This window comes from Balearica regulorum, chromosome 8 (genome assembly GCF_011004875.1).
Source record: "Balearica regulorum gibbericeps isolate bBalReg1 chromosome 8, bBalReg1.pri, whole genome shotgun sequence".
NCBI lineage: Eukaryota > Metazoa > Chordata > Aves > Gruiformes > Gruidae > Balearica > Balearica regulorum.
The window spans coordinates 5,517,381-5,542,558 of record NC_046191.1 but is presented as its reverse complement, the minus strand read 5'-3'; the positions used below and the strand labels follow the sequence as shown (position 1 = coordinate 5,542,558).

Below are 25,178 nucleotides of genomic sequence, written 5' to 3'. Positions count from 1 at the left end.
CTCACCCATGACGAGGCAGAGGAAGTCGAGGCAGATGAGCAGGGCTTTCTTGCTGCTGCTCTTGGCCGGGTTGTTGTTCAGCGCCGGGCTGCCCCCATTCTTGCTCTCCGGCGGGATCGCCTTATCGTACTTGTAGCTCTGCATTATCGGCGGCGAGCGCCCGAGCCGTGCCGTGCCGAGCCGAGCTGAGCCGGGCCGCACCGAGCCTAGCCGGGCCGTGCCGAGCCGAGCCGAGCCGCGCCGCCGGGCTCACACGCGGTGCGCCGGGGAGGTGCTGCCCGCGCTGCCGGAGCCGCTCCCGGCCTCTCCGGTGGGGCACGGGAGGCGAAACGCAGGCGGGTCTTCCAAAGGAAAAAAAAAAAAAAAAGTAAAAAAAAAGTAGCAAAACAAAAACAAAAACAAGCACAAAACCACCAGCAAAGGAGGGGCGGGAGGGAAGGGGGAGCGAGGGAGAAGTTTGCGGGTGTCCCAAGGCGGTGGAAAAGTCCTGGAGGAAAAGCCGGGGGAGGGATAAAAATATATATGTGTGTGTGTGTGTGGGTATCAAGCTCTCGGTACGCGGAGGGAAAAGGTGCGGAGCGAGGAGCCGGGCGATGCTGAGTCCCGCGGGCAGGTGGGCTCGGCGGGGCTCCGCGCTCTGCTCCGCGCTCTGCTCCGCGCTCTGCTCCGCGCCGCGCTGCGTTGGGGGCTCCCGCCGCGCCCGCCCCGGCCGCTCTGGGAGCCACCGGCTCGTTTCTGCACTTTTATTTCGCGAGGTCCTTTCCACCCCTTAGGAAAAAAAAAAAAAAAAAAAAAAGAAGAAGAAGAGGGGAAAAAAAAATCAGTCACTTCGCCTCGGATGGGATATCCAAGTAAGCACAGCCCCTTTCCTGCATCTGACATTTTACATAGATAATTAACTCCACATTTTTTTCCTGAGGGAAGTTAAAAAAAAAAAAAAAAAGAGTCAGGAACTAAAGTTTTTTTCGCAGACCAGGAGGGAGCCTCTAGCGTTCACAAACCGAAGAGAAGAGCGATGGGAGACGGAGGGAGGGAAGGAAAACAACCAGCCGATCCAAGACTGGAGGACTCTGAAAGGTGGTAACGGTGTGAAGGAGAGAAAACTAGTAACGAATAACTTGAAATATTTTTCTCCTGGTTTTCCTTCCTCCTCCAGCTCCGCTCCACGTGCTGAGACAGACCCGTTTCGAGGGGATGCGGTGTGTTGTACCCCCAGACCCTGGTGCCTGGCAGACCCCAACCAGGCTGCCCCGGCAGGGCCGGATCCTGCCCTGCCCGCTCAGGATGCTGAAGGATGGGTTTGGCCATGCCACCAGCCCACCGGGTACCAGCACCAAACCAACCGTAGGAGCTTCGCTCTCCTGCACCAGCAATGCCACCTTGGTAAAATGAGCGTAACGAGAGCATTTGGAGTTGGGCGAGGGATTATTATGTTGGTTAATCGCCCCTTTGGTCTAATTAAAAATCATCAAGGAATTAAATGAAGGGTTTCCCAGGAACCCGGGCTGGCGATGCTAGCAGCTCTGAGCAGGAAAGCCAGCGGTGTGGTGGTGGGAAGAGTGTGTGCTACCCAAGGAAACTGCTCGGGACAGTATCTAACCACTTTTCTTCTTTTTTTTTTTTTTTTTTTTGGTCTTGTATCTGACCTCAGCCTTCCGTCTGTGTGCTGGCAAACCACTGCCAGGCCAAATCCTGTGCCGAGACACATATCCTGCTGCGTCCCTGGTGTTTCCCTGCCTGCAGAGACGTGCGGGCAGGGAGGGCAGGTGGGACCTCCCAGCAAGGACACGCTTCCCTGCCGCTTTTTGCGGAGCTGCAGACTATAACCTGAGCGCTAGAGATCGGCAAGGGCAGGTTTTCCAGGAATCTGTTTAGACACATACCTGGGCATATTGGGGCCAGCCTGGGAGGAAGAAAGTAAAGTGGTTGTTTTCATATTTTACTTTTATATGTGCGGTGTAAAAAGAAAGGGGAAAACAGACAGACCTTGGGCTTTCCTCCAATTCTTTCATTACACCTCAGTGACATGCACTCAGGTGCCATCTCCCACCTTACTTTTGAGCAGACGGCTCCGTTTTGCCCAGCATTGCCCCACGGCACTGAGCACAAAACCATCAGTTTTGGCCCAAAATGGTGCCCTGCGGTGACGGTCACCCACCCTGTCTCTGGAGAACACATCTCAAGGTCTCCCTCTCTTTCCCCTGACCGTGGCAGAGGTGCGGGTGCCTAATTTAGGCTCCTCGGATGCCTGAAGCGAGCGGAAAGAATCCTCACGTGGGAATTCTCCCCCAGCCGAGGGGGCCAGCCCCACGCCAGCTGCCGGCACGCTGCCCAGCCCAGCTCACCGCCTCTGCTGCGGGGCCAAGCAGCCACCCTTCCCCGCACCCTTCAGAGCCTGGCCCTTGGGAGAGGAGCCCACGGCTTCACCCTCCCTGCATCCCCAGATCTGCTGGTCCAAAATGATCCCCACCAAAATTCCCTGGGTTAAATTCAATTTTTGCTTTTAAAGCGAGGAAACTAAATAAAAAAAAAAAAAAAAAAAAAAGAAAAGATACTTGTCATTGTAACAGCAAACAACCAACAAAAAAAAAAGCGCCTTTTTTGTACTTAAAGGGAAATTGAAATTACAGTTTTATATTTGCATTTACAAGACCCCTCAGGCTACTAATGTTTGCATTTTCATAACAAAAAAGATTGTACTGTTAATTGATGCAAGCATGGGCTCACAAATAAGTCTGAATCTTGGACAATTTCTTAAGGGAGCAGCCACTACGATTGCTCGGTTCACGCTTCACAATGGGTAAGCCAGCAGTGCCAAAAAGTAGCTTCTGTGCCTTTGTCAAAAAATATGCAAGAGATTCATTGGTAATAATTAATTGTTTATTCATAAATGTAATTATTGAATACACCATGCAACAGCTATCCTTTTAGGGCTCAGCTTTTCCTTTCAGTCAGACTCTAAATTCCCACTATGGACTGAAAGTTTTTTTCCTGATATAAATCAATGGAACCAATTGCATTTACGTTATCAGTGAATTTTGCCCTACATTTCTGGAGACCAACCGATCTCACAACATTTTCACCATCTTCCCATCTAAGTTGGGCCAGACCCCCTGGTGAACAAGGAATAGAGCACTGATATAATCTGTAGGACGATAAAATGTTTGCAGTAACACTTGTTCTTGCCCAGATTTAAACGTTAACTGGGATATATCAGAACTCGAAAATATTAAAACAGAAATTGTGTATTATTCATTCAATTGTGCCAGGTTAAGAGAATAAGCTCTTTAAAAGTACTCCTGCAACAGGAAAAGGGGCAGGAACGGGATGCTGCCCCTTGCACCTTTGTAGCTGCGGGACACGACTCCATGGAAACCTGCTCATTACGTGGCAATAATTTAAAATGGAGAGAAGCTCTTCCTCATTCAGCATGACCAGTCATCATGATCCAGGCCAAAGGGTATTGCTTCTGTCAAAAAAAAAAAAAAAAGTAAAAAGTTCCTGGTTTTGCTTTTTTCTCTGTCATCCATAGAGGAGCGTGTCCAAGGGGACAGTAAGGTCTGGTTTGGGGAAAGAGGAGCCTGTGGAGAGCTCGTGGTTCCACCTGGTACACAGGGTGGGTTTGGGAGAGAGAAGGGAATGGTGGCAGCTCCGGTTTCTGCTCTGAGGCTCATGGAAGTAGCTTATCCCACACGTAATTTAATGCAAAATAACTATTTGTTGGAGAGGGGAGTGGATCTGTAGCCTGCCCTGACACTCCCACTTACCCCATCCCACTCTCCTTGGCCCAGCACAACCATGGTTAGTCCCTACAAGGTGTTTCACGAGTCCAGCACTACTGCTGGGGCACAGCGACAGCCTGTTGAGCAGCACTGTGCTCCTGGGGCTGCTCCTCGGCCGCGCAGGATGCGGCCCCAATGCTCCAGGCTGCTCCACTTGCAAGTGTGGAGAACCTGTCCTGCTCTTCCTGACGTTCTGCAAACACGAACGGTGTTGCAGAGCAGTTTGATGTCTAAAGTGCGTGGGGTTGGACGCTCATTTTGATGCACAGCCCAGCACCAAACCACCGCTGCCTCCTCAGACCTACAGTGGGGTTTTTATATAGGAACAACTTTGCTCTTCCATCACCGGGAGGATTTGGCAGCAGGTCTTCTGGAGAGAGGACATGCAGCGGGGAAGGCCCAGGCCCTGCCTATTGTATTTCTTGGAGCTGTTAATGACCATGTCTATAGCAAACCTAAAATAAGAAAGTGAGCTGTGTTCAGTCCGCTGATTGTTATCCGCACGTTATCTGAGATTGTTCCTCACCGAACAGGGAAATCGGAGCAAAGTTACGTGCCGTGCATCAGGTGGCCTAAACTGGAGTCACGAGGCCAGAAAACCAGTAAACTTCTGGAAAGTCCAAAGCTGAACCACTACTACCCTGTTCAAGACTATGTTTGGCACCATCAGCTGCTGCTGGAGAAAACACCACGAGAGGGGCATTGCCAACCCCACCCCAAGGCAGGAGAAGGTTAAGGGCAGGAGAGCTGCCACGTCCCCTGCCTGCTTTCACATGCTGGCCGCAGGCAATGGTTTGTCCAACCTGCACAATCCTTGCTGCCCTGTTAAGACATGTTTGCTAAGGCTGGACTTAGACCTGTCATTGCAGACAGAGGTAAATAAAAGTGAAATTCAAAGGGGACCCAATTCTGCCCTCTCCAATGCCCCTGGGAAGAATCAAGCCTCATAAATCTTCAGGTTATTTGAAAAAAATTAGCTGATAAATGTCATCCTGATACAGAGTTTGCTGCTGTTGCGGAAATTGGGTATCCAAATTAATGCAGGCCAGCAGGGTCATCCCTCAAGCACGTGCTTTGGTGACCCGTGGGGTAGGAGGCTTTGTGGTCACAGACCCGTTCCTGGCATCCCAAACTACTCAGGGTCAAATGCATTCGATTTGCCAACAGCCTTCAACTCCAGTCTGTTTTGAAACCAGCTTCTGTACTACTGCCAAGTTTCACAATCCTGGGGCTTCTCCTTAATTTAATTTAGTTCCCCTAAATCTTGCTGGCTCCCGAAATGATGAGAAGATTCCACTTTGCACTATTACAAAGAGAAAAAAAAAAAAGATAAATGTCAAATGACACGATTACGACAAAAAGCTTGAAAACGTGACCTCCAAATCTCATCTGAAAGATCAAAATGCACAAGCTGTAGAAAAGGGCGCCTTTTGATTTAATCTGATGATTTTTCTGAAGGCCAAATCCCACGATTCGAAGGAGCCTGATTTATGATTTGGGGGCACTGGGGATTGGTAACACCTTGCGTACAGTCCTAGTTGTGCCTCTGTCTTCGGTCTGTCATCCCTGTCCTCAAAAAAGAGAATAACAGCACCATCTACTGCCCTTCCTCAGCATTTGCTTGGAAAAACCAAACCCTTCAGCTCCATCAAAGCAGCTCCAGCAGGTCATGGCTATGGTTTTCCACTGCCTGGTGATACAGCCCACCATTGATGGAGAAATTGGAGCCAACTTGGACTGCAAAAATCAAAAGCAGCGTCTTAATTACAAAAGACACACATTAATTATTAGAAATTCCAGCCCTGAATAATACACCTTCTCCCCAACTGGTGGCATTAAAAAGCATTTCAAGAGACCAGTATTTTCATATAGTTCCCTCAAATCCTTTCATGTGTTTATTAGCAGAGCCTTAAAGGCCTGTCTGTATAATTCACAATTTCTACCGGGCAGGCATTTTCACCGTCAACAACAGTTAATGAAAGAGGTGGTACATCGCCGCTCCTTTCAAACCTGGTAAAATCTGGGTCTGTGCTCTGCGCTGGCGAGCTCCCAGAAGTTTGTTTGAAAGTCAAGAATGTGCCATGGTTTAATTACATTTCTAGGTCAGGATCTAAATGAAAGCCCCGTTATAAACAACAGTCTCAGAGGAAAGGCCCACGTTCGAGTTTTTAGCCCCAAATTGATTACCGGTTAACTCAGGGTAGTTAACACATTTGTAATGTCTGGTCTGGACAACTTCCCAGATGTTTGTTGCAGGATACAAACATTTGTGGTTTATAATGTAAACAGGTACACCTACATTTTTTCAGCCTGGATTGATTTCTGGTCGCAAACTATCTCAATAACCTGGTTGAAAATGCTCAGCATCCAAATGAAAAGTAAAAGAAAAAAAAAAATCTTTTTCCACGTCTAGACCAAATCATTTTATGGCCACCCGATAGGTCTTGGCATCACCTTCAAAGCATTGAGCCCTTGACGATGAACATGGATGCTGATGGGGCAGGTGCTTGGCTGGCTACCGGCACCGTGGGGCAGCAGGAAAGGCGATGCTGAACTGAGAAGCAGCCGTGACAGTGGCATGCATGGGCTTGCATCTTCTGAACACCAGCCAAGACTCTGCTCTGATGGGCTGGTGCTGGAGAAGCCTGGGTGCATAACCAGGGAAGCAGGGAGAGGCTTTTGAAAGACATCTTAAGCTCAATAGACATGACATCTTAAGCTCAATAGACATGGAGTTATGGTAGGACTCATCGAGAGATGAAGCAATGCAAGAAAAAGTGACGCATGTGTCCCCCGCCCCATGTGGGGGTCCCCGTATCAATCCTGTATTGCACAACTATACGACATGAAACTGGAGATGTGCCGGGGAAGAGCTCCAACATCCCTCTCATCACCACCTCACGTGAGATGTGAGGGTCAGGCCGTCCATTTGTATACAATGCACGAGTCCCCAGGCTTATCTGCTCTCAAGTCTCTATCTCAATAATTCATTGTCAGTGATCCTCAAGTATTTAAATGTGTTTGCAGGTACCAAGCTGGACCCTCCCCAAATATTTGCTTCAGCACATAAATTGGGTTTGCAGTAACCCTGGCCATCCATGCCTTGATCCTACGCAACATCCAGGGGGGTGGAAAGGGGCTGCACAGCCTGGTTCTGCCATGGAGGAGCTTTCCTCCACCTGCACCGAAACTGTGAAGGAACCCCTTGCAACAAAACGGGGAGAAAAGAGGTTTTTCAAGGATGCTGCTGCAGTGCTGTGGCCTCAGCAAGGTCGTGCCGCAGGTTGACGACATTTAGACGATTACGCTGCAGCATCCCCTCGAGGGGCACGGGACCAGGAGGGGGCCGCAGGACCTCAACGTCCCCGTGGGCTCTGAGTCCTGCACTGAGCCTTCAAGGAGCACAGCACACACACAGAAACCTCACCAACAGCCTCCAAAGCCTGCTCTTTGCTCCCATTTATCTTATCTAGCACTCCACTGAAGTATGGATTTACATAATACATACCTAATATATTAATGTTCCTATTCATCGAGAGGATTTCGACACTGTTTTCTTTGAAAGTCTTGCCAAAAACGATCAAGCTCCTTACAACAGAAGATGGTTTTATAGCTCTGAAAAGGATTTTCTCCCCGGTTTGTATTCTGAATGCTTTCACACAGGCTGTTTGACACTGTGATAAGAGCCAGGACCAACACCTCAGGACTGGTAGGATCCATGGTTTGGGTTAGTAGCGCATTACAACACTACAGCACTCAAATTACTGACTCAATACGAACTATTTGGTTCACACCCTCTTTCTAGCTACAATATTTTCCCAAATTATCTCGCAATATAGCCTTTTAATAGCCAGAAGGGGTCAAGCCAGGCCCACTCCCATTTGTCACACACATTTCCAGTTAAATGCTTTTTTTTTGCCCCTTAAGTGCACAACCCTCGCTTCCCGCTTCACTTTTCTGTGCCAGTTTAATTTTGCTTGGGACATTGGATTTCAAAGGGCTGAAGAAATGTCTATAAAGAGGAAAAGCCACTAAAAGAAATGATGTTCAAGTTATAATATTGACCTTAATGCAGCTCAAATGACTTTACAAATTCACACGAGCTGCCTTGCAGACCACAGCATCAAACCACTAGAAGGATGCTATTTTCTCTGTAAAGCCATGCAGATTCACTGCAATATATATCTAGCCTATCTTTTGCTTTATTTTGAAAGGGCTAAAGAAATATTTGTTTTTATATGAATGTTTGGGCATAAATTCTTCTTCTAGCCAAAGGCAGACAAAGAAAAATGAGAAGTACATTACCCATTTTATTTTAAATAGTGATAATGATCAGATCTTGGAACAAAGTGTTGGGTTAGCGGTTGATCTTTCCACCTTCATATCATATCATATCATATCATATCTTTCTAGAAGACATGCTGTAGCTGAACACAAAGTATTGGGCTCAGTACAGGAGAGGATGAAGTTAGGTGGCTTGAGCTATCCAGAGGCTCAGACTATGGCATTAATGGTCCCTTCTGATCTTCAAAATCTGCAAATTTGCTCTGAACCAGGGATTATGAAATAGCAAAGAGTAAATCCCTTTAAAATTGCCAATAAATGTCACGAAATACACTTTAAACACACAAAGACACAGGTTCACTGGCAGTTGTTGCACAATAGATCACACATAGCTCGTGTGCTCCGTCATGGGCCCCTTTATCTCCTTTATCCAGTACTGCCAACCCCAAACAGTAAATATCAAAATCCTTCTGTTTCAAAACCCTGAGACTGTTTTGAAATACTGAGGTTCAAAAATGAAAGTCAAAGACCCCACAAAATGGTGCATTTTGAGTTCTCCTTTTAGCTGTCCTCGGCTGCCCACCTCTCTGCAGCCACACGCCCACGTTTACTGCCCTTCTGCTCTTAGTGAAGCCTCCTACCACCAGCTGCTCAGAAAGCAAAGCAAAATACCAACCGTGAGGTGACTTTTGGGGTAACAAACCCAACGCCAAAAGCACAAATCGCACAAGTCTGACAAGGCACCGTTTCAATTTGGTTTTCATCTTCTTTCCAGAACTGCCAGCTTGGGTGGCTCTGCGACCACATGGGCACGAGCATCTGATAATCAGCCCGAAAAATTCTGATAGAACATTTACATCAAGGAACCCAGCCCTGATTTTACTCTTTCCTCCTGGACTCTGATGAAAAGCTCCTGATAATGATCCTTAAAGAGAAAACATGATCTTTTCCTATTTCTTGACCCATTCTTGGTCATGTTTTCCACACTCAGATAGCACCTTGCTGTCGGAAGTTGAGAAGCTGTTGCTCTCTGTATCACACACCCTACCTGAAGGCGAGGGGTAGAACAGACCAAAACAGAAAAAGAGAAGTGCAAATGAGCGCAGTACTTAAACTCACATGAAAAATAATTCCATAAAAGGGGAATCTTCCTTCCTAAAATAGCTTGGCAGCAGGCTGGAACAAGAGACCTTTTTGCTGATGCCAGGGAGACCGAGCGCAACGTGACCGCCTGCCCTTAGGAGAACTCAGCCCAGACAACGCAGAGGTCTCTCTGCTGCGACTGTCTGCTTAATGCCACTGATTCTAAAAGAAAGCAGTAAGCAGCACCCTGCTTCAAAAGTTTCACAGTCCATAGAAATTCAACCTGGCCAGTCCAAAAGGCTATTATTACTGTGCCTTCTCGTGCTGATATGATCTCAAGAAAAACACACATCTAGGTCTAATAATAACAAATAATAAAGCTATTCATACAGCCTGCTGCTTACACGCTGGCAATTTCCCCATAATTGCAGGTAAAAGAAACGGGCAGACAAACAGTAGTCTGTAGTAACTCTGGGCTACCCAGGGCTTGGGTTGAAGCTATTTCTTGTAGGTACATATACTTTTGGGAAGAAAACTATTTCAAACTCCAACCGAACCTCAATAAAGCCCTTCTGCATCCCTGCCTGGAGCTGTATTCACACCAGAAAAACACAAGGAAAAAAATAATTAAATAAATAAATAAAAAAAGCATGAGCACAAAGGTGTTTCAGAGGGAAAACACGTTCTGGGTGATGATGAGACCCAGCCCCTTTTGGTGCTGGACCTCCAGGCAGTGGAGCAACCGTCGAACCCCAACAGCTCCTTCCCTGCCTGTCACGCGAATCGCAAGACAAATTTACGCCCAGGAGTGAATGCCTGTGATTAAGCAAGTGGGGAAACCAAGCGCCTGCCCCCATCCTTTCTCCCTCACAAGGCTGCGAGGGCGGTGAGGCGGGGTGCTGCAGACAGCAGATACTTGCTCTCTGATAAGGTCCAGGCGGCTCTTGCCTGCTGCGGTCTGCCTGGCTGCTGCCTGCACAGGCAGGGCAGCACGGCTCTGCAGGCAGCCCATGCGGTGCTGGATGGGATACTGAAGCCCTGAGACCCCTTTGCTCATCTAGAGAGAGAGTGACATGGCTCAGGAGAGAGCCACCTCCAGCATGCACTGGGACCCGTAGCTCAGTATCCTCCTAACCAGGGACAGAGCAGATGCAAATGATGCTGGTAATTGCACGGTGCTCATTAAGTTGTTAAGCTCAAGGTCACTTGCAGCATGCAAACAAGGCAGGGAGGGAGCATCATGTCCCTCCCATGGCTCCTGGGCACCCAGGCAGCCACCCACGGCCACTTACTCATTTTGGCATCCCATCTGGCTCCTCGCACCTTCTCCTGTGCCTCCACGCCGTACACATCAGCACCTTCGAGCCCAAGCTTGGGTGCTGACTCCCGGCCCCACGTACCAAGCCAGGGCTGAGCCGTGGGGCCAAGCATGGCTGCCTCTCCTGAGGAGCTTGTTCGTGGCCTCTGCTTATTTGAAAGATGATAAAAGCAAATATTTTGATACCCACGCCGGGGGTCTAATCCTGCCCGGAGCTGAAGTTGAGTGCTCCCTCGCAGGAGGGCACAGAGACATGAGGCAGGGAGAGATGCTGAACACCCCCCTCCTCATCCCCCGCCAGCAGAGAGACACCCTCAAGGTAAAGAGGAGCAAAAAATCACCTGGCCAAAAGCCATTTCTTGTGGCACTTCTGCTTTCTTCCAAAGCTCATTAATGGCCTAGGGACAACTTGGCTTATTTAGAAAACAAGGTGGATGAAGCAAAGGTAATTCCCTCATTATGAAATGTTTTCCGGCTCAGAGCAGCTGCATTTCCAGTCACCTGCAGCTGTCCCCAGGCTGCACACCAAGGGACAGCACCTGAGCAGACAGCAACGCATGCAGCGTGCTGCGCATCCGAGCACCCGCGAGGCTGGCGGCATGCAGGGGAAAGAGAGGATGTGGGTGAACACAGCCACGCAGGCTTTAAGCCACGTTGATTTGCGCACAGTGCCTTTGCTGTTCATGCCCTTGCGTTATTTTCCTGCTCCCCGGGGCCCAGCACTCGGCTGAGATGGTGGAGCAGACCTTGGAGCGAGCTGTACCCCAACGGGATGGCAGCAGGAGCTGGAAAAAGTCCACCTCCTTGGCCCTTTCGGTTTTTTCCCCATCCAGATAGGATCTTCATTTTTGGATCCAGCTGCGATTACCAATTCAGAGCCCAGGACTGCATTCGGAAGCCCAAATTTCCCCCTTGGATGCCATCTAGTGCTCAGTGCTGGGAGCAGAGGAGCCTCACAGGTGCTGGGAGCTGCTGGGGAGGGGGATCTCCTCCAGTCCCTCTCCAGGGGCTGCAGCCACCCTTCTGGCTTTAAGCTGCTTGCTCACACCAGACTTTATTTCCCAAGACTTTATTTTCCCAGACTTTATTTCCCAAGATCTTGCTGAAAATCACCTGTGATTTGGGTTGATTAAGCTTCTTCTGACCATTTCCTTCTCTATCTCTTTTTTTTTTTTTTTTGGTGTCTCTGTAATATTGTATAATTTCAGGAATAAGCAACCAGGCAGCTCCTTCAGAGGATAACATCTGCTGGAGCCATCTCAAAATCTTTTTCCAATCAGCAGAAAGAAAATATTTCCTTGAAATGCCAGTCTATCAGATTTATAGGACAGGGCTGCCATAGGGTGGGGAGTGCCCATTTCTCTTCTTTTGACTGTAAAGTGAACCAAAATGGCTCACATGGATACAGCCACCTCTTCAGTGGGCAGCATGGATCCCGTGCGGGATTGTCCTCCTGCTTTTGAGGGAAAGCATGGGTAGATTTTCATGAGCCAATATAGTGAATTCAAACATAAGAACTTTCTTCATGGATTACATGACGTGCAGGGCGAGTAGAGGGAAAACAGGTAGAAAATGGCCTGGCACTTTAGAAATACAGAAATATGACTTGCAACCAGAGTATAAGGAATGCAGAAGGAAAAATAACCTTAAAATTTCATATGAATTGAAAGATGTTTCAACCAATCTCTTTGTATTCTTCTCACCAGAAGCTAGTTTTACTTGTTTCTACTATTTTTTATTCTTTTCTTGCTATACGTCCCCATGCATACAAAGCTCAGAGCGCAACCTGCAGCCACAGGTGCTTGAATTGGCCCCCCACACATGCCCGTGCACCCCCATCCCACAGCTGGACACCCAGCAAATGCCGCACCCCTTGTCTCCTCTCGCACCCTGCAGAGGTGGTTTTGGTCTCCAGGAGGTGAACCACCCGATTGAAGGGTTGGGGTTTGTCCCAGTGCCAGGGCACGGGGCTGAGGATCCTCAGTCAAACACCAAGGTTCACGTATCCTAAGGAGGAGGGCAATGTATTTTACCCAAACTCCAGCACTACCACTTTGTCCACTTCCCAGTGCTGCTGGCCATGATTTTCCTGGGTAATCTCTAGGGAATGGCCATCCCACCAGTGAGCACAGCGCATACCAGCCCATCAGGTCCTTCCATCACCCAGTCTCAGTCTCCAAAAGTGGCATGAGACTCACCGAGACTGGAAACCTCCCTCCTCCTCCTCCTCCTCTCTCCCAGAGACACACACCCCACGTGCCCCCGGTGCATCGCAGCCCCACAGCTCCTGAGAGCTAGCTCAGGTCTGTCTCACCAAGCCCAGGTCTCACCTCTGCACTGCAATGTAGACATATCCTCAGGGCACGTCTATCCACCAGGCTCAGGCTGCTCCGCTCCTGCCCGGAGCTGGCAGGGTGCAAGTCAGGTCTGGTTTGGAAGCTGCAGAGCGGCATTACGGTGCAAAGGGAGCCGAATTTGCCTGGGCACCGTGCCACACTGAAATGGTTCTACAGCACACATCCAGCTTGGGGCGAAAGCGGAGGAGGCTGTGCAGACCTGCTCCTTCAAAGCCTCCTGCTCTGGTTTCCAGCTCCCCATCGCCACTGCTCTCCGAGAGCCATACTGCACTCCCATCCACAGCTAACCCTGCTTTCCTCTGCCAGCACCTCCTCCTCCCAAAGGTGGCACGTCCTTGCTCTTGCTGCAACAAGGCTATCAGGAGCATTGCATCTCAGTACCCTTGGGATAACACCCGGCTCCTGCCAGAGTCGTGCTCCCATTTCAAGGCACTGGGACCAAGCCTGCTCCAAGAGAAGCTAAAATTATTTACTTGCAGGCTAGCTGCTGTTTTATTATTTTTTTTTTTTCATCTGCAATTTCAAATGGTGCAATTTTGAGATCAAAGCCCTTCCCCTGCTCTAATGGCTCCGTGTTAGTCCCGGCCTTCACGTGTATGGGAGCCTCTGCCTCAAGGAAAGATGCGAGACTTGTCTCAGCCAACATGAACCAATTCACAGAGAAGACAAACTGGGCTAAATTTTGCTCTCGCTTATACCCATCCAAACTTAATTGGCTTTAATGTGGGAAGAACATACCTAAGTCAAGTGATCTTAGATCAGGCCCATCCATGCTGTGTACTTAAGAAAACCCATTGGATAGTGCTCTCTGTTAAATAACTGCAATTACCCCTGGCCCGAGGCGAGAAAGAGTACCTGGAGAACGTGGTGCATTGCTGCATGGACAAACAGCAGGACACAAGGCAGGGGCTGCCGCATCCTTCCACCCAGACGAGGGGTGTTTGTGTTGGGCTTCCTGAGCAATACTCAGCTCAGAGGTTGATCAGAGATATTATTTACACTCTACCTGGTTTCTCCAACACACTCCAAACGGTCCCATGCATACCTTTTCCTCCCCTGTTTCAACACTGCTATTCTGCAGGACAGAAAAAAGTTAAAATGGGGTTCAAAATGCACAGTTAGACATAGGTCTGAGGGAGAACAGAGCTCCTGCCCAGCTAGAGATGCTGGTAGATGTTGCCCAACGTCATCTGACACATCGGGAAGAGGAGTGCCTCCACTTGGGACAAGTGACAAATTTTAACATAAGGAGAACCTGTACGGAAAGGTAGCAAGAGTTTATTTTGGTTTAGACCTGTCATAGTAAAGCTTGGCTTAAATTGATTAGGTGTTATTTCATGATAAAATGAAGCAAATCTGTCAAAAAGAGACACCGCAGCTTGCTGTCCTTTGTACTCTGAGCGGTGGGTCTGTACAGCCACGCTGGCCAGGAGAATAACAGGGCAAAGGCAGAGCCAGTCTACCAGTTATATCAGAATGTAAACATGGTCTCTTCAGGGTATGGGTGAAATCCTCAGCCTGAGGGCACACGAGAAGAGCTTAAGGTTGCTTTAGCTGGACCTACCCTCCAGACTTAGCTTCCCCTTTGAACATGGTCCCAAGGCAGCCTGCAGAGCCCTTGGTGATGCTCTCCCTCCCTCGGGTGCTGGTGGAGGCCATGCTGGATCAAGCATCAAATAATCCCCACGTCAACAGCCTCAGTTATTTGCCCATTTGATTTTTCCCCGAGACAAACACATTGCTGCCACTGCCACACAGCAACGCAACGGGCTGTCCCCTCCTGGAGCCACAGTCCAGCTTCCCCTCCTGGTACTTTCTGCGTCACCCTGCCTGGTGGCACTGCTGGTTTAGAAGACTGCTCAGGTCGTGTGTTTTGTCAGAGCCGGGCTGGATCCATCTCTGATGCCTGACAGCTCATTAATCACTGTGAATCAGGAGCAAACTGCCTTCCCTCGAATTTGAAATGAGCTGAATCTTTTTCTCACAGACCTACTCCATCATTCCTCATTTAAAAAAAACCAAAACAACAACAACCACCACCAACAACAAAACCTCTTTTCGTTCCCTGACATCGAGCAGAAGCACCTCACTGAACAGGGTCTCTTTTCCCATTAACAACTGTAAGTACATTTGTTGTGCGCAGTGCTATTTGGTGTACGCGCTGCCGATAAATCACAGGCTCTGGTTTAACAAATCAATACAACAGTCCCGTTCAAAGCCCCTCTGAGCAAAGAGCTTCTTGATGTCGAATGTTTCCTTTTCTAATCTTTCATACTTCAGCATTCCTTCATTTAAAACATTGATAATTAAAAATGCAGAGGGTGACGATCACAAGGAGAGGTTAAAGAACTTTAACAAAATATTTGGAATAATAATAGCATTACATATCAGGGAATAATGTCTCCTTATTAACTAACTGCTGCACAATAGCACCAAGGGATCCCAAGCAATGGCTCAAACCCCCTCTGCGTTAGGTGCTGTGCAAAGGCAAGAGCTGCTATAAAAAGCGTACAAACTCCTTATAGGATGCAAATGCAGCCTACCAGATGTTTACATCTCCAATTTCTGAGACAGATCCTTAAATTTTCCTCAGTTCTTACTGAATGCCAAAGGTTGATAAGATGCTGCCTAAATCAGGACTTTAGGAGCTCTATCTTTGAGCTACTCTGCATTTTTATGAAGTGAGGTGCACATCAGATGATACATCAGTTAAAAATAACTGGGAAATATCAAGCAATTATAAGTACATGTCCCACAGGTTTGCATATCTTGAATACTGAAATGCCTTCCAATCATGCATTAAGTGATGAGTCTCATTTTTGCCACTGAAAAGAGCGCATGTCTTCTGTTTTGGTAGGGTTTTTATTTTGGAAAGCTGTCCTAATAGACACTGCTCAGAGTTTATGTTAAAGAAGGCAGATCAAAAACCTCTGCTTTGCAGCTGGAGTAGAATGGGATTTAAGGTTAGTTCTTGTGTGATTTTTCTCAGGAGTCCCATAACAGCCATGTAGCAAATCTACAGTCACCAGCCTCATCCTTCATAAAAATAGGAAAAGTAGCATTGGCCTTCAAATGAAAAATAAGCAGCAAGGACTCAGGACTTTCAGCTAAGAGTGCCACTCAAAAAAAACCCAAAACAAACAAAAAAAAGCACACACTTTCTTCACTAGGGCTCAGAAGCACCAGGGCTGCCTTAAGAATAAAAATTGCCTCCACTCCACATGGAGAACCAAGAGCATCCTGCATTGTGACCGTGTGCGGCAGGCTGGTTACTACGGTCTGAAGAGAGAGGTGGAATCCAAAGCCAGCCTGGATACCACAGCTGCTCTGCCAGACAAGAGAAATGGGTAAATTCACATGCAGTTCAGTATAAAGATCTGGCCGTCCAGAGCCATTTTACTGCACAGCTAAGCAGGAGATGGATCTAATTTCTATTTCTTCCTTTTAGCCACAGCACAGCAAGATCAGCTCACTTAGACCACTGGAGGAGAATCTCTGTACAATAGCCCCAACATGCCTTCAATTGCTAAAACAGCCATTAGCCAATAATCCCATCTGCAATTTCTCAGCTGTATAGCTCCAATCACTTTAGAAAGGAGGAAGAGCAGCAGCCATCATTTATGGGGAGGTGTGGCTGGAGGCCAGGAGCCCACCAAAGCTGCTCTATCACTGCCCTCCTCAGCTGGACAGGGGAGAGAAAATATAACGAAAGGCTCATGGGTCAAGGTAAGGACAGGGAGAGATCACTCACCAATTACCATCACGGGCAGAACAGACTCAGCTCAGGAAAATTAATTTAATTTATTATCAATCAAATCAGAGTAGGATAATAAGAAATAAACCCAAATCTTAACAACATCTTCCCCCACTCCTCCATTCTTCCTGGGTTTAACTTTACTCCCAATTTTCTCTACCTCCTCCCCCACAGCAAGACAGCCCTCCATGAACTTCTCCAACGTGAGTCCTTCCCACAGGCTGCAGTTCTTCACGAACTGCTCTAGTGTGGGTCCCCCACGGGGTGCAGACCTTCAGGACTAGACTGCTCCAGCGTGGGCCCCCCACAGGGTCACAAGTCCTGCCAGAAAACCTGCTCCAGCCTGGACTCCTCTCTCCACGGGTCCACAGGTCCTGCCAGGAGCTTGCTCCAGCGTGGGCTTCCCATGGGGTCACAGCCTCCTTCAGCTGTCTCCATCTGCCCTGGTGTGGGGTCCTCCACAGGCTGCAGGTGGAATCTCTGCCCCACCATGGACCTCCATGGGCTGCAGGGGGACAGCCTGCCTCACCATGGTCTTCACCACGGGCTGCAGGGGGATCTCTGCTCTGGCGCCTGGAGCACCTCCTGCCCCTCCTTCTGCACTGACCTGGGTGTCTGCAGAATTGTTCCTCTCACATAGTCTCACTACTCTCTCCCCCAAAGTTCTACAGGTTCCCCATGGCCCCCACTTCTTAAATGCGTTATCCCAGAGGCGCTACCACCATCACTGATGGGCTCGGCCTTGGCCAGCAGCGGGTCTGTCTTGGAGCCGGCTGGCATTGGCTCTATCAGACACAGGGGAAGCTTCTAGCAGCTTCTCACAGAAACCACCCCTACCAAAACCTTGCCATGCAAACAGGAGAATACAATTGAAATGAATACAATTCCTCAATCAAAAAGTCATCATGAACATCCTGCGAAATATCCAAAGACATGAAGCTATGTTCGTCTGATGCATTTACATAAAAAAAAAGAAAAAAAAAAAAAAGAGGAACAGTATGATAGCCTAACCACCCAGAAGCTTTCTCCAAGCTTCAAATTACTTTCTCCTTGTTCCTTTCCACCCTGTCCCCAAATATGTCTTATGACCACACTTCTAATACTTGTCCTCCCCAGAAGATGCTCAGCAGCAGAAAGGACTGTCCCAGCTCTTCCTTACAGGCACTGAGGATGTGGACAAGAGTAAGAGGTCACTCAGCAGAAGTCTCCCGGCAAGTGAAAGGAATCTACCTAAGACTTCATGATCTCAGAAAAGCAGGAATAGGAGCTGAAGGTCAAAACTACTTCTAAGAATAAACAGTTGTAATTCATTTTTTCTTGGATTTGAGAGATCAAAGGAAGGAAATACATTGAGAGGAAAAGGAAACAGAGTTAGAGGGATAAAGGCAAGGCACGAGAACAGCCTGGGGCTGTCGTTCTGTTCTGTCTGAAATAGACTAGAACAGACTATTTCAGTTTGAAGGGACCTACGATGATCATCTAGTCCAACTGACTGACCAGAAGTCAAAGCACATTGTTAAGGGCATTGTCCAAATGCCTCTTAAACACTGACAGGCTTGGGGCATCAACCACCTCTCTAGGAAGCCTGTTCCAGTGTTTGACCACCCTCTTGGTAAAGAAGTGCTTCCTCATGTCCAGTCTAAACCTCCCTGGCCCAGCTTCAAGCTGTTCCCACGTGTCCTATCACTGGATACCAGGGAGAAGAGCTCAGCATCTCCATCTCCACATCCCCTCCTCAGGAAGCTGTAGAGAGCACTGAGGTTGCCCCTCAGCCTCCTTTTCTCCAAACTAGACAAGCCCAAAGTCCCTAGCTGCCCCTCGCAGGACATTCCTTCCAGCCTCGTCACCAGCTTTGCTGCCCTCCTCTTGATGCATTTAAGGACCTTCACATCCTTCTGAAATTGAGGGCCCCAGAACTGCACACAGTACTCAAGGTGAGGCACCAACGCTGAATACAGCGGGGTAGTCATCTCTTTTGACCAGCTGGTTATACTGTGTTTGATGCCCCCCATGATGCGGTTTGCCCTCTCGGCTGCCAGGGCACACGGCTGACTCACATTGAGCCTCCTGTCAACCAGCACCCCTAGATCCCTTTCTGCAGGGCTGCTCTCCAGAAAGAGGGAGGAGGAAAGGGGAAGCAAGAGAGCAATGGGAAAAGGAACAGAGAGCACAAGCTAGAGGACAGAGATGCAACAAACAATGAGGTATTCAACAAATAAGAAAGGCCTCAGTATTAGGATACATGAAATTGTTGAGCTAATCCCTCTACTTTCACTCACCCTAGTAGAGCTGGTGCCTGAAACAGAATTTGAGACACAGGCAGGGTAAGGGAAAGGCACATCAGAAGAGGTGAAAAGGCTCAGAAGCAGCATTTTTTTTTCTCTATAACCTCTCATATTTTATAGCTCCACCTCATCAGAGTACACGATCATACATGCTCTAACCTTCAGGAGGCGAGTTTGCAGGTTGTCCTACACGACATGCTGTCAATCACTGTATAAATCATTGCTCTCAATTTTTCTCATGCTTGTACTCCAAATTAGACTTTCTCAGCAAAGCTGCTGTTCAATCTCAAAGAGGGTTAAACGGTTTTCCAGCTGATCCTTGGCCACAGTTTCTTTCTACTCAGCTCAAAATAAGGGCCAAATCCAAGCTTGGCTCCGCGCCGTCTGTTTTCAGTATTAGTCGATAAGTTCCTTTCGTCTGGAAAAACCTTCACATTTATCTTCTACTTTTCCCCCATGCAGAGATAACGGCCAAGTCACAAGCACCTTCGCTGAACATATAGTGACTCAGATGGTCATGAAACATAGCGGGGCTTCATTTCCATGCACCAACTTACAAGACCCAAAGTCATTTGTTGTTTCCTACTTGTTAGAGCCTCCACTCCAGCTATGACAATAACAGACTTAACAAAAATTAATTTTGTTGCCAATTAAGCTTTGTCACTGCAATCGCTGGGTTGCACACCGATACATGCTCTCCAAGGAAGCTCATGAGATTCCACCTACACCCGCATATTCCAGATTTTTCCTCCCAGCCTAGCACACTTGGCAAAAACATTTTGATTTCTACTTAAGCGGGCTGCGAAAAAACGAACGTTCTCATTGAGAGCGGGTCTCCAAAGATTTCTGCAGAGGATGCGAGCGCGGCTCCCACGGTCAGGCTAGCCCCAAAGCTCACGTCCGAGAGGGCACCCTCAGGCTGGAAGTGCTCCATGGCCTGAGCAGAGTAGTTTAAAACAGTACAGCTGATTCACAGAAATGATAAAACCAGATTAAGAGATCTAATCTCAAGGCAGCAGGAAGAACTGATGGGAAGACCAGCTGTGAAAATCCCTTTCATTTACACAACACATAAGAATGGACCAGAAAATGCTACTGTAGGATGATGTCGTGTATCACATGAGCTGATCGGAAAACATTTGCAGGATTATTACAGTATACCATTTCTCAAATTAATCAGTAAATTCCTGATACAACATACACTGGAAGTCCATGGGAAAAAGCCAGCTGCTTTCAGCATGCATTAGAAAAAAACTGGAAAATTATACTAATGCACAAACTTGCAACAGGACACAAGTAACATGATATCCCTGCTTATAATAGTAGTCATATCAAGCAAACTGTAAAATTAACAATTAACAATATTGCATTAACAAGCAATACAGCCTAAGCAAAAAAAATTATATCCCTAGCTATCTAGTATTACTGCTGCATACATCTAATGCACATGATTAGTGTGCTGTGAGGCAGTTACTTAGGTACACAAAATAAGCCAAAAGATTGTTATTTCTCGTGAAAGAGGTTTGGGGGTGTTTGTTTTTAACACGAATGGTCAAATTTAGGTTTATTTTCGCACTACGCTGTTGAGTTATTAAAGAAAGCATTGTACAGAGGTTAACTCAGAAGCCTGGGAATCAGGGAAAACACCCTTTATTATGTGTAATTTGTGATTTATCTTCTGATCAGTAAAATATGAGCACCATCCCTTTGGTGAGGCCCTAATTAATTAAGATTCTTTGCACGGCAGTAAGAGGCGCAGGTTGGAGAGGAGTACAGCTTATGAGCGCTGCACGTCAGAGTTTACACGCATGTTTTAAGGGCTTTGACACACAATCAGGTCGCTGCACTGCGAAGCGTTACCCCACTTTGGTTGATGGGTAGTTACTGCCCGTGTAAGATGTCTTACCCTTGCATGGAAGGAAGGTACCTCGCTCCATCCACACCAGGGTAAACCCAGGCACACCGAGTTCCTGCAGAGCAGCCGAGGGACAACAACTTCTTTGACAACGGCAACTTGTATTAAAGCTTTCGGCAATTATTTCTCATCAAAGCCCCTAGATAATTAAGTTCTCTCTCCAAGTGAGTGCAATAGTTCACGCACGTTTCCCACTGCTGCCTCGTTTAGCTTGGTGACCTCCACGAACGAGGCTGCGGCAGCCTCAGACGAGCCTCCATCTCACGGACACACAGAAACGCCAATCGTGTAATTATCCCTGAGCATCCGTTTTGTGGCAGCTTTGACACGACCGTTACAGACACTGAACTTTTCATTCTCAAAGATGATCCAACCAGGATTGATGTGCACCACGGGGGGAATACTCGCTTTTTCCTACCAGCCAGCAAAAATCTGAATTTCTGAGCGTAGATCCAGATGCAAAGGCACTGCCGGCCCTTGGGCTAGTTTTCCGTCTCTAGGAGACTCTGTTATTTATCTCTGATCTGGTTGGGATTCAGGCTAAGGCAACAGAAGTAAAAAAAAAAAAATCTCTATTGCTCTTGCAAATAAATTGAGCCATCCTGTTGCCATGTCATGCAAATTTATAAGGCGAGATTTGCTCTCAGTTTCACCTCTCCTTGCTGTGCGTAGGTCTAGGAAGATATGAGAGATAATTCAAGGAATGTCTGCAACTTACATCTACTCCATCTTAATGGCACCACAACCTATATATAACTAGATTTTTTTCTCCCCTCTAGACACATTTTCTTGATTCACCTTCAGAATCTGAGTGGGTGAGATTTTACATTTGTCGGGATTTTTTCCTCTCGCTGCTGGCTGTCACATCGCTCGACTACAGATGCACAAAACGGTTGGGAGGGTCCAGACGCACCCACAGCCACGCAGGCACCTCGTGAGCCCCTTCCTCCAGGAAAGCAATCCCTCTGTCATGGCTGACCCTGGATATTCAAAATTACTCTGGCTGCTCTGTCAAAAGGATGTTTGCAATTGTGGGGAAAAAAACCCCACCACTGAAAAACCCCAAAACAACCAAAAAACCCCAGAAGCATGAATTCATGATCTGTCAGAACTGGAATTTTTATTTTTTAACACTACATCTAGGTATCTGGGACCAGCCAAGCAGTCTGCTGGCTTACAAACTCCTAATTTTCCCCACTTTGGTTCAGAGCGATAGATGGGTTTGGTACAGGAACAGCTGGATTACAAACACCGCAGGGAAGAGATGCCCCATTCCCCGCTGCAGCTGTTGCTCAGGTGGTACCACCCCGTGCTCCCTGCTCGGGATAACCCTCCCGAGAGACTCTGAACAACGCACGAGTCCCGCTTAACGGGGAAGTATCCAAGATCCCTGCCAAAATGCACAGGTAACACAGGGCTGATACTTATGGAAAATCACTAACAACTGCAAATTGTCCAAATGCATCCCCCCTGGAAAAAAACCCCACTCCCTTTCCTCCGCGATCCCCCGAGCGAGCACATCTCCCTGCCCCTTGCCTGCCTTCCTGGCAAATCCCCACGACGTCCCTCTCCCCGCTCACACACGCTCCGCTACGCAAACTGCAAACTCACAGTTCGACCATCTTCCTAACGTTACCATGGTTTCCCAGGTCTCTTACCAAAGCTCATTCCCGCGATGTAACCTAAAATGCTTAAACCCTGTAAGAGATTCCTATGCATGGATTGCAGTCACAATCTTTTCTTTTCCCCCAGTAGCTGATTTCTTAAAAATCCCTAATCCCAACTGTGCCCATTTCTCCAGAACACAGCCTGACGGTTTCTGAAGGAAGGGCAAGCCTGTATAAAGATATCACAGATAGGATTTTACAGCCGTAACAACTAGGGAAGCATCAAATCTAGGGACATAATCACATCGAGTTCCTGATGATCCTTATAGTGTGGGAGATTATTTAAAGTCATACATCTTTCAGATTTTTTTGGTCAATTTAATAATATTTGAAAGAAGCCACTCAAGCCTCTCAAACCAAGATTTCTGATGCAAGAACTCCACACCGCAGACCAAAAATAGCAGAATTATGAGCGCTAAAAGTGTCTAGCGAGGCTTTTTATTTTAATTCATATTTGAGAAAGGTTTCTAGCAGCTGGAGAAAGTAAGAGCTGTATTCATAAAACCCTTGGCTATTTGCCACACAAATGGTGCTTATATTGAGCGGGAGGGGAAAAAAAAAATAAAAATGCGGAATGTGCCTATTCCACATCAGGAATGCGTTTCTCCGATTCATAAATCCTCCCCCTCTCCCCCAGCTGACTAAAGGAAACCTTTCTCAGTTTGCCACCGAGGTGAGAGAGGGCGAGAGCAATTCTCCGAGCACGCCGGCCCCAGAAAGAGGCATTTCAGTTGAAACAACACGCTTATTAAAAACATGCACACAAATAGGACTATGTATTACAGCCCGGCTGAGGGACGCTCAGACCCGGCACAGACAACAGCAGGGACAAATCTCTCGAAGGTGCAGTCAACCCATCGTACTAGCAGCCTGCCACAAGTGTAACGTCCATAAATATACACATTTTTCAGGACAGGTTCTGAGAGTTTCCAATCTAAAATGCCCACCCGGACACAGGCGGGGAGAAGGAATGAGTCAAGGATGGGGAAATAAAACACAGAAAGACTGAGGGCTAAATAATAATTAAAAAATAAATAAATCTAGATTTACTTTAAAAATTGGTGATTGAAGATGATAAATAGACACAACAGGAAAAGGGAACTAGAACTCCTGATTCCCACCAAGCCAAGCTTTATTCTGAACTGCAGGTAGAACAAGGCATCAAAGATGCTCCCGAGATGCAGCCGCTAAGGCGCAGGGGAATACCTGTACCTTGGGTTGCTCTGGGCTTAGCGACTTCACAGCTCAGCGCTGTTAAAGACGGAGCAGTTTGGGTTAATCGGAGAGGTCGAACTCTTGGCAGATTCCCAGGTGGGGAGCTTAAAAGTAAAAATAAAATAAAAGCCACCTAAACATTAGGGCTTGGCAGCAGCCAAGCGGAAGGTTTGGACGGGGATTTTTAGACTTCAGCTCAGGTCCATCTCTCTCACTTTGGGCACTTCAACACTTAACTGTGCGCGGTCCTTGACAGCTTGCCCAGCATCCCACAGGGGCTGAACCCAAACCCCGAGGTCCTGGTCGGGACACGAACCAGGTACTCGACGTGCCCTCGCAGCATCCCTCCACCCCAGGCAGGAACATCAGCACTCCAGAGCCCCTTCCGAATAACAGATTCTGATGCTTCAACAAACCTCGCTAAATATTTCTTCATTTCGTACCATCCGTGTGCGGTTTAATTTTAGCCCTATTCTTGTCCTGGCCACTGTGGACGTGGAGAACATGCTGTTCCACCCTGTTTGCAGTAATGCTCTGATACAGACGGGGCAAGGAAACAGTGGACTGATTCTGCAACGTCATGGATCTTTAAATAGCATTTCATATCAAGGTTAAAAAAGGCTGGATCTACTGTACAGGCAGCAAACCAAATCCTAAATTCTGCCTCAGTCTGTCCCTGAATAGATGCTCATGGGTCCAAAGCAAAGAATGAGGATAAACTTCAAACTCCTCCTCACCAGCAAGTGCTTTCCTAGCTGAGCTAATTAGGGAAAGCCAAGAGAAGGTCTGCCAGCTCTTGCAGATTATGCCCTAAATGAAAACATACTTGGCAAGCCACTGAAAAAATGCTATAAGCAGCTCACATGGTCACTGCTTTTCCCTCCACGCTGCTAGAAGTTATCTTTCAGGATTCGCTGCTGGGCTCCAGGCTACAAAGTTTCTGCAGGAATTGGGATTGCCCACAACTTGTAAAGAAAAGGAGGGTAAGACTGCACGGAAACAAAAAATAGCCCCACCTTTCCGTATCGCTCACCTCAAATCCATATTCTGCCTCACATTTGTGGATAAAGCCCAAAAGATTGATCCCATGATTGCAGAAAAAGGACTAGTGTGCACATCTGCCTTAAAAATGACCCCTGCAAACCCCCCAAACAAACCATCACCCTAATCACAGAGCATATTAAAAAAATACCAGGAATTTATTAATAGGATGAGGTATCCAGTTACTCATCTGTGCCCTTTCAAAAACCTTATCCAGAAGTCTCACTCACGTAGGAGGAGTAAACTGCTCGGAAAACGTGTCCTCCTCTAACTGCTGGTTAGAGCGCGTGTGCACGCAGTGCTTGCAGATGCAAGCAGTCTCCTCATTAAATGAACGTTTATCACGTTACGTGCTAAAATGTTGTATTTTCAATCTAAGAAAGATCACACTCCTTCCCCACCCTGAGTCAGGGAGGGTTTTCAGCACACATTCCCACCAGATTGACTGTTGCCATACAGTCCAGGCTTTCACCTAAT

At 47.6% G+C, this 25,178-nt stretch overlaps 1 protein-coding gene across 1 annotated transcript in view; it reads right to left on the bottom strand.

The window, feature by feature from the left end:
* The window catches only part of PLPP3 (phospholipid phosphatase 3), a 44,332-nt gene extending 43,616 nt beyond the window's left edge, over nucleotides 1-716 (bottom strand). The window contains exon 1 of the mRNA XM_075759316.1: nucleotides 6-716. Within this exon, the coding sequence (XP_075615431.1) occupies nucleotides 6-144 (139 nt within the window). The 5' untranslated portion in view covers nucleotides 145-716. The remainder of the gene's footprint in view (nucleotides 1-5) is intronic.
* Between the last annotated feature and the right edge of the window lie 24,462 nt (nucleotides 717-25,178).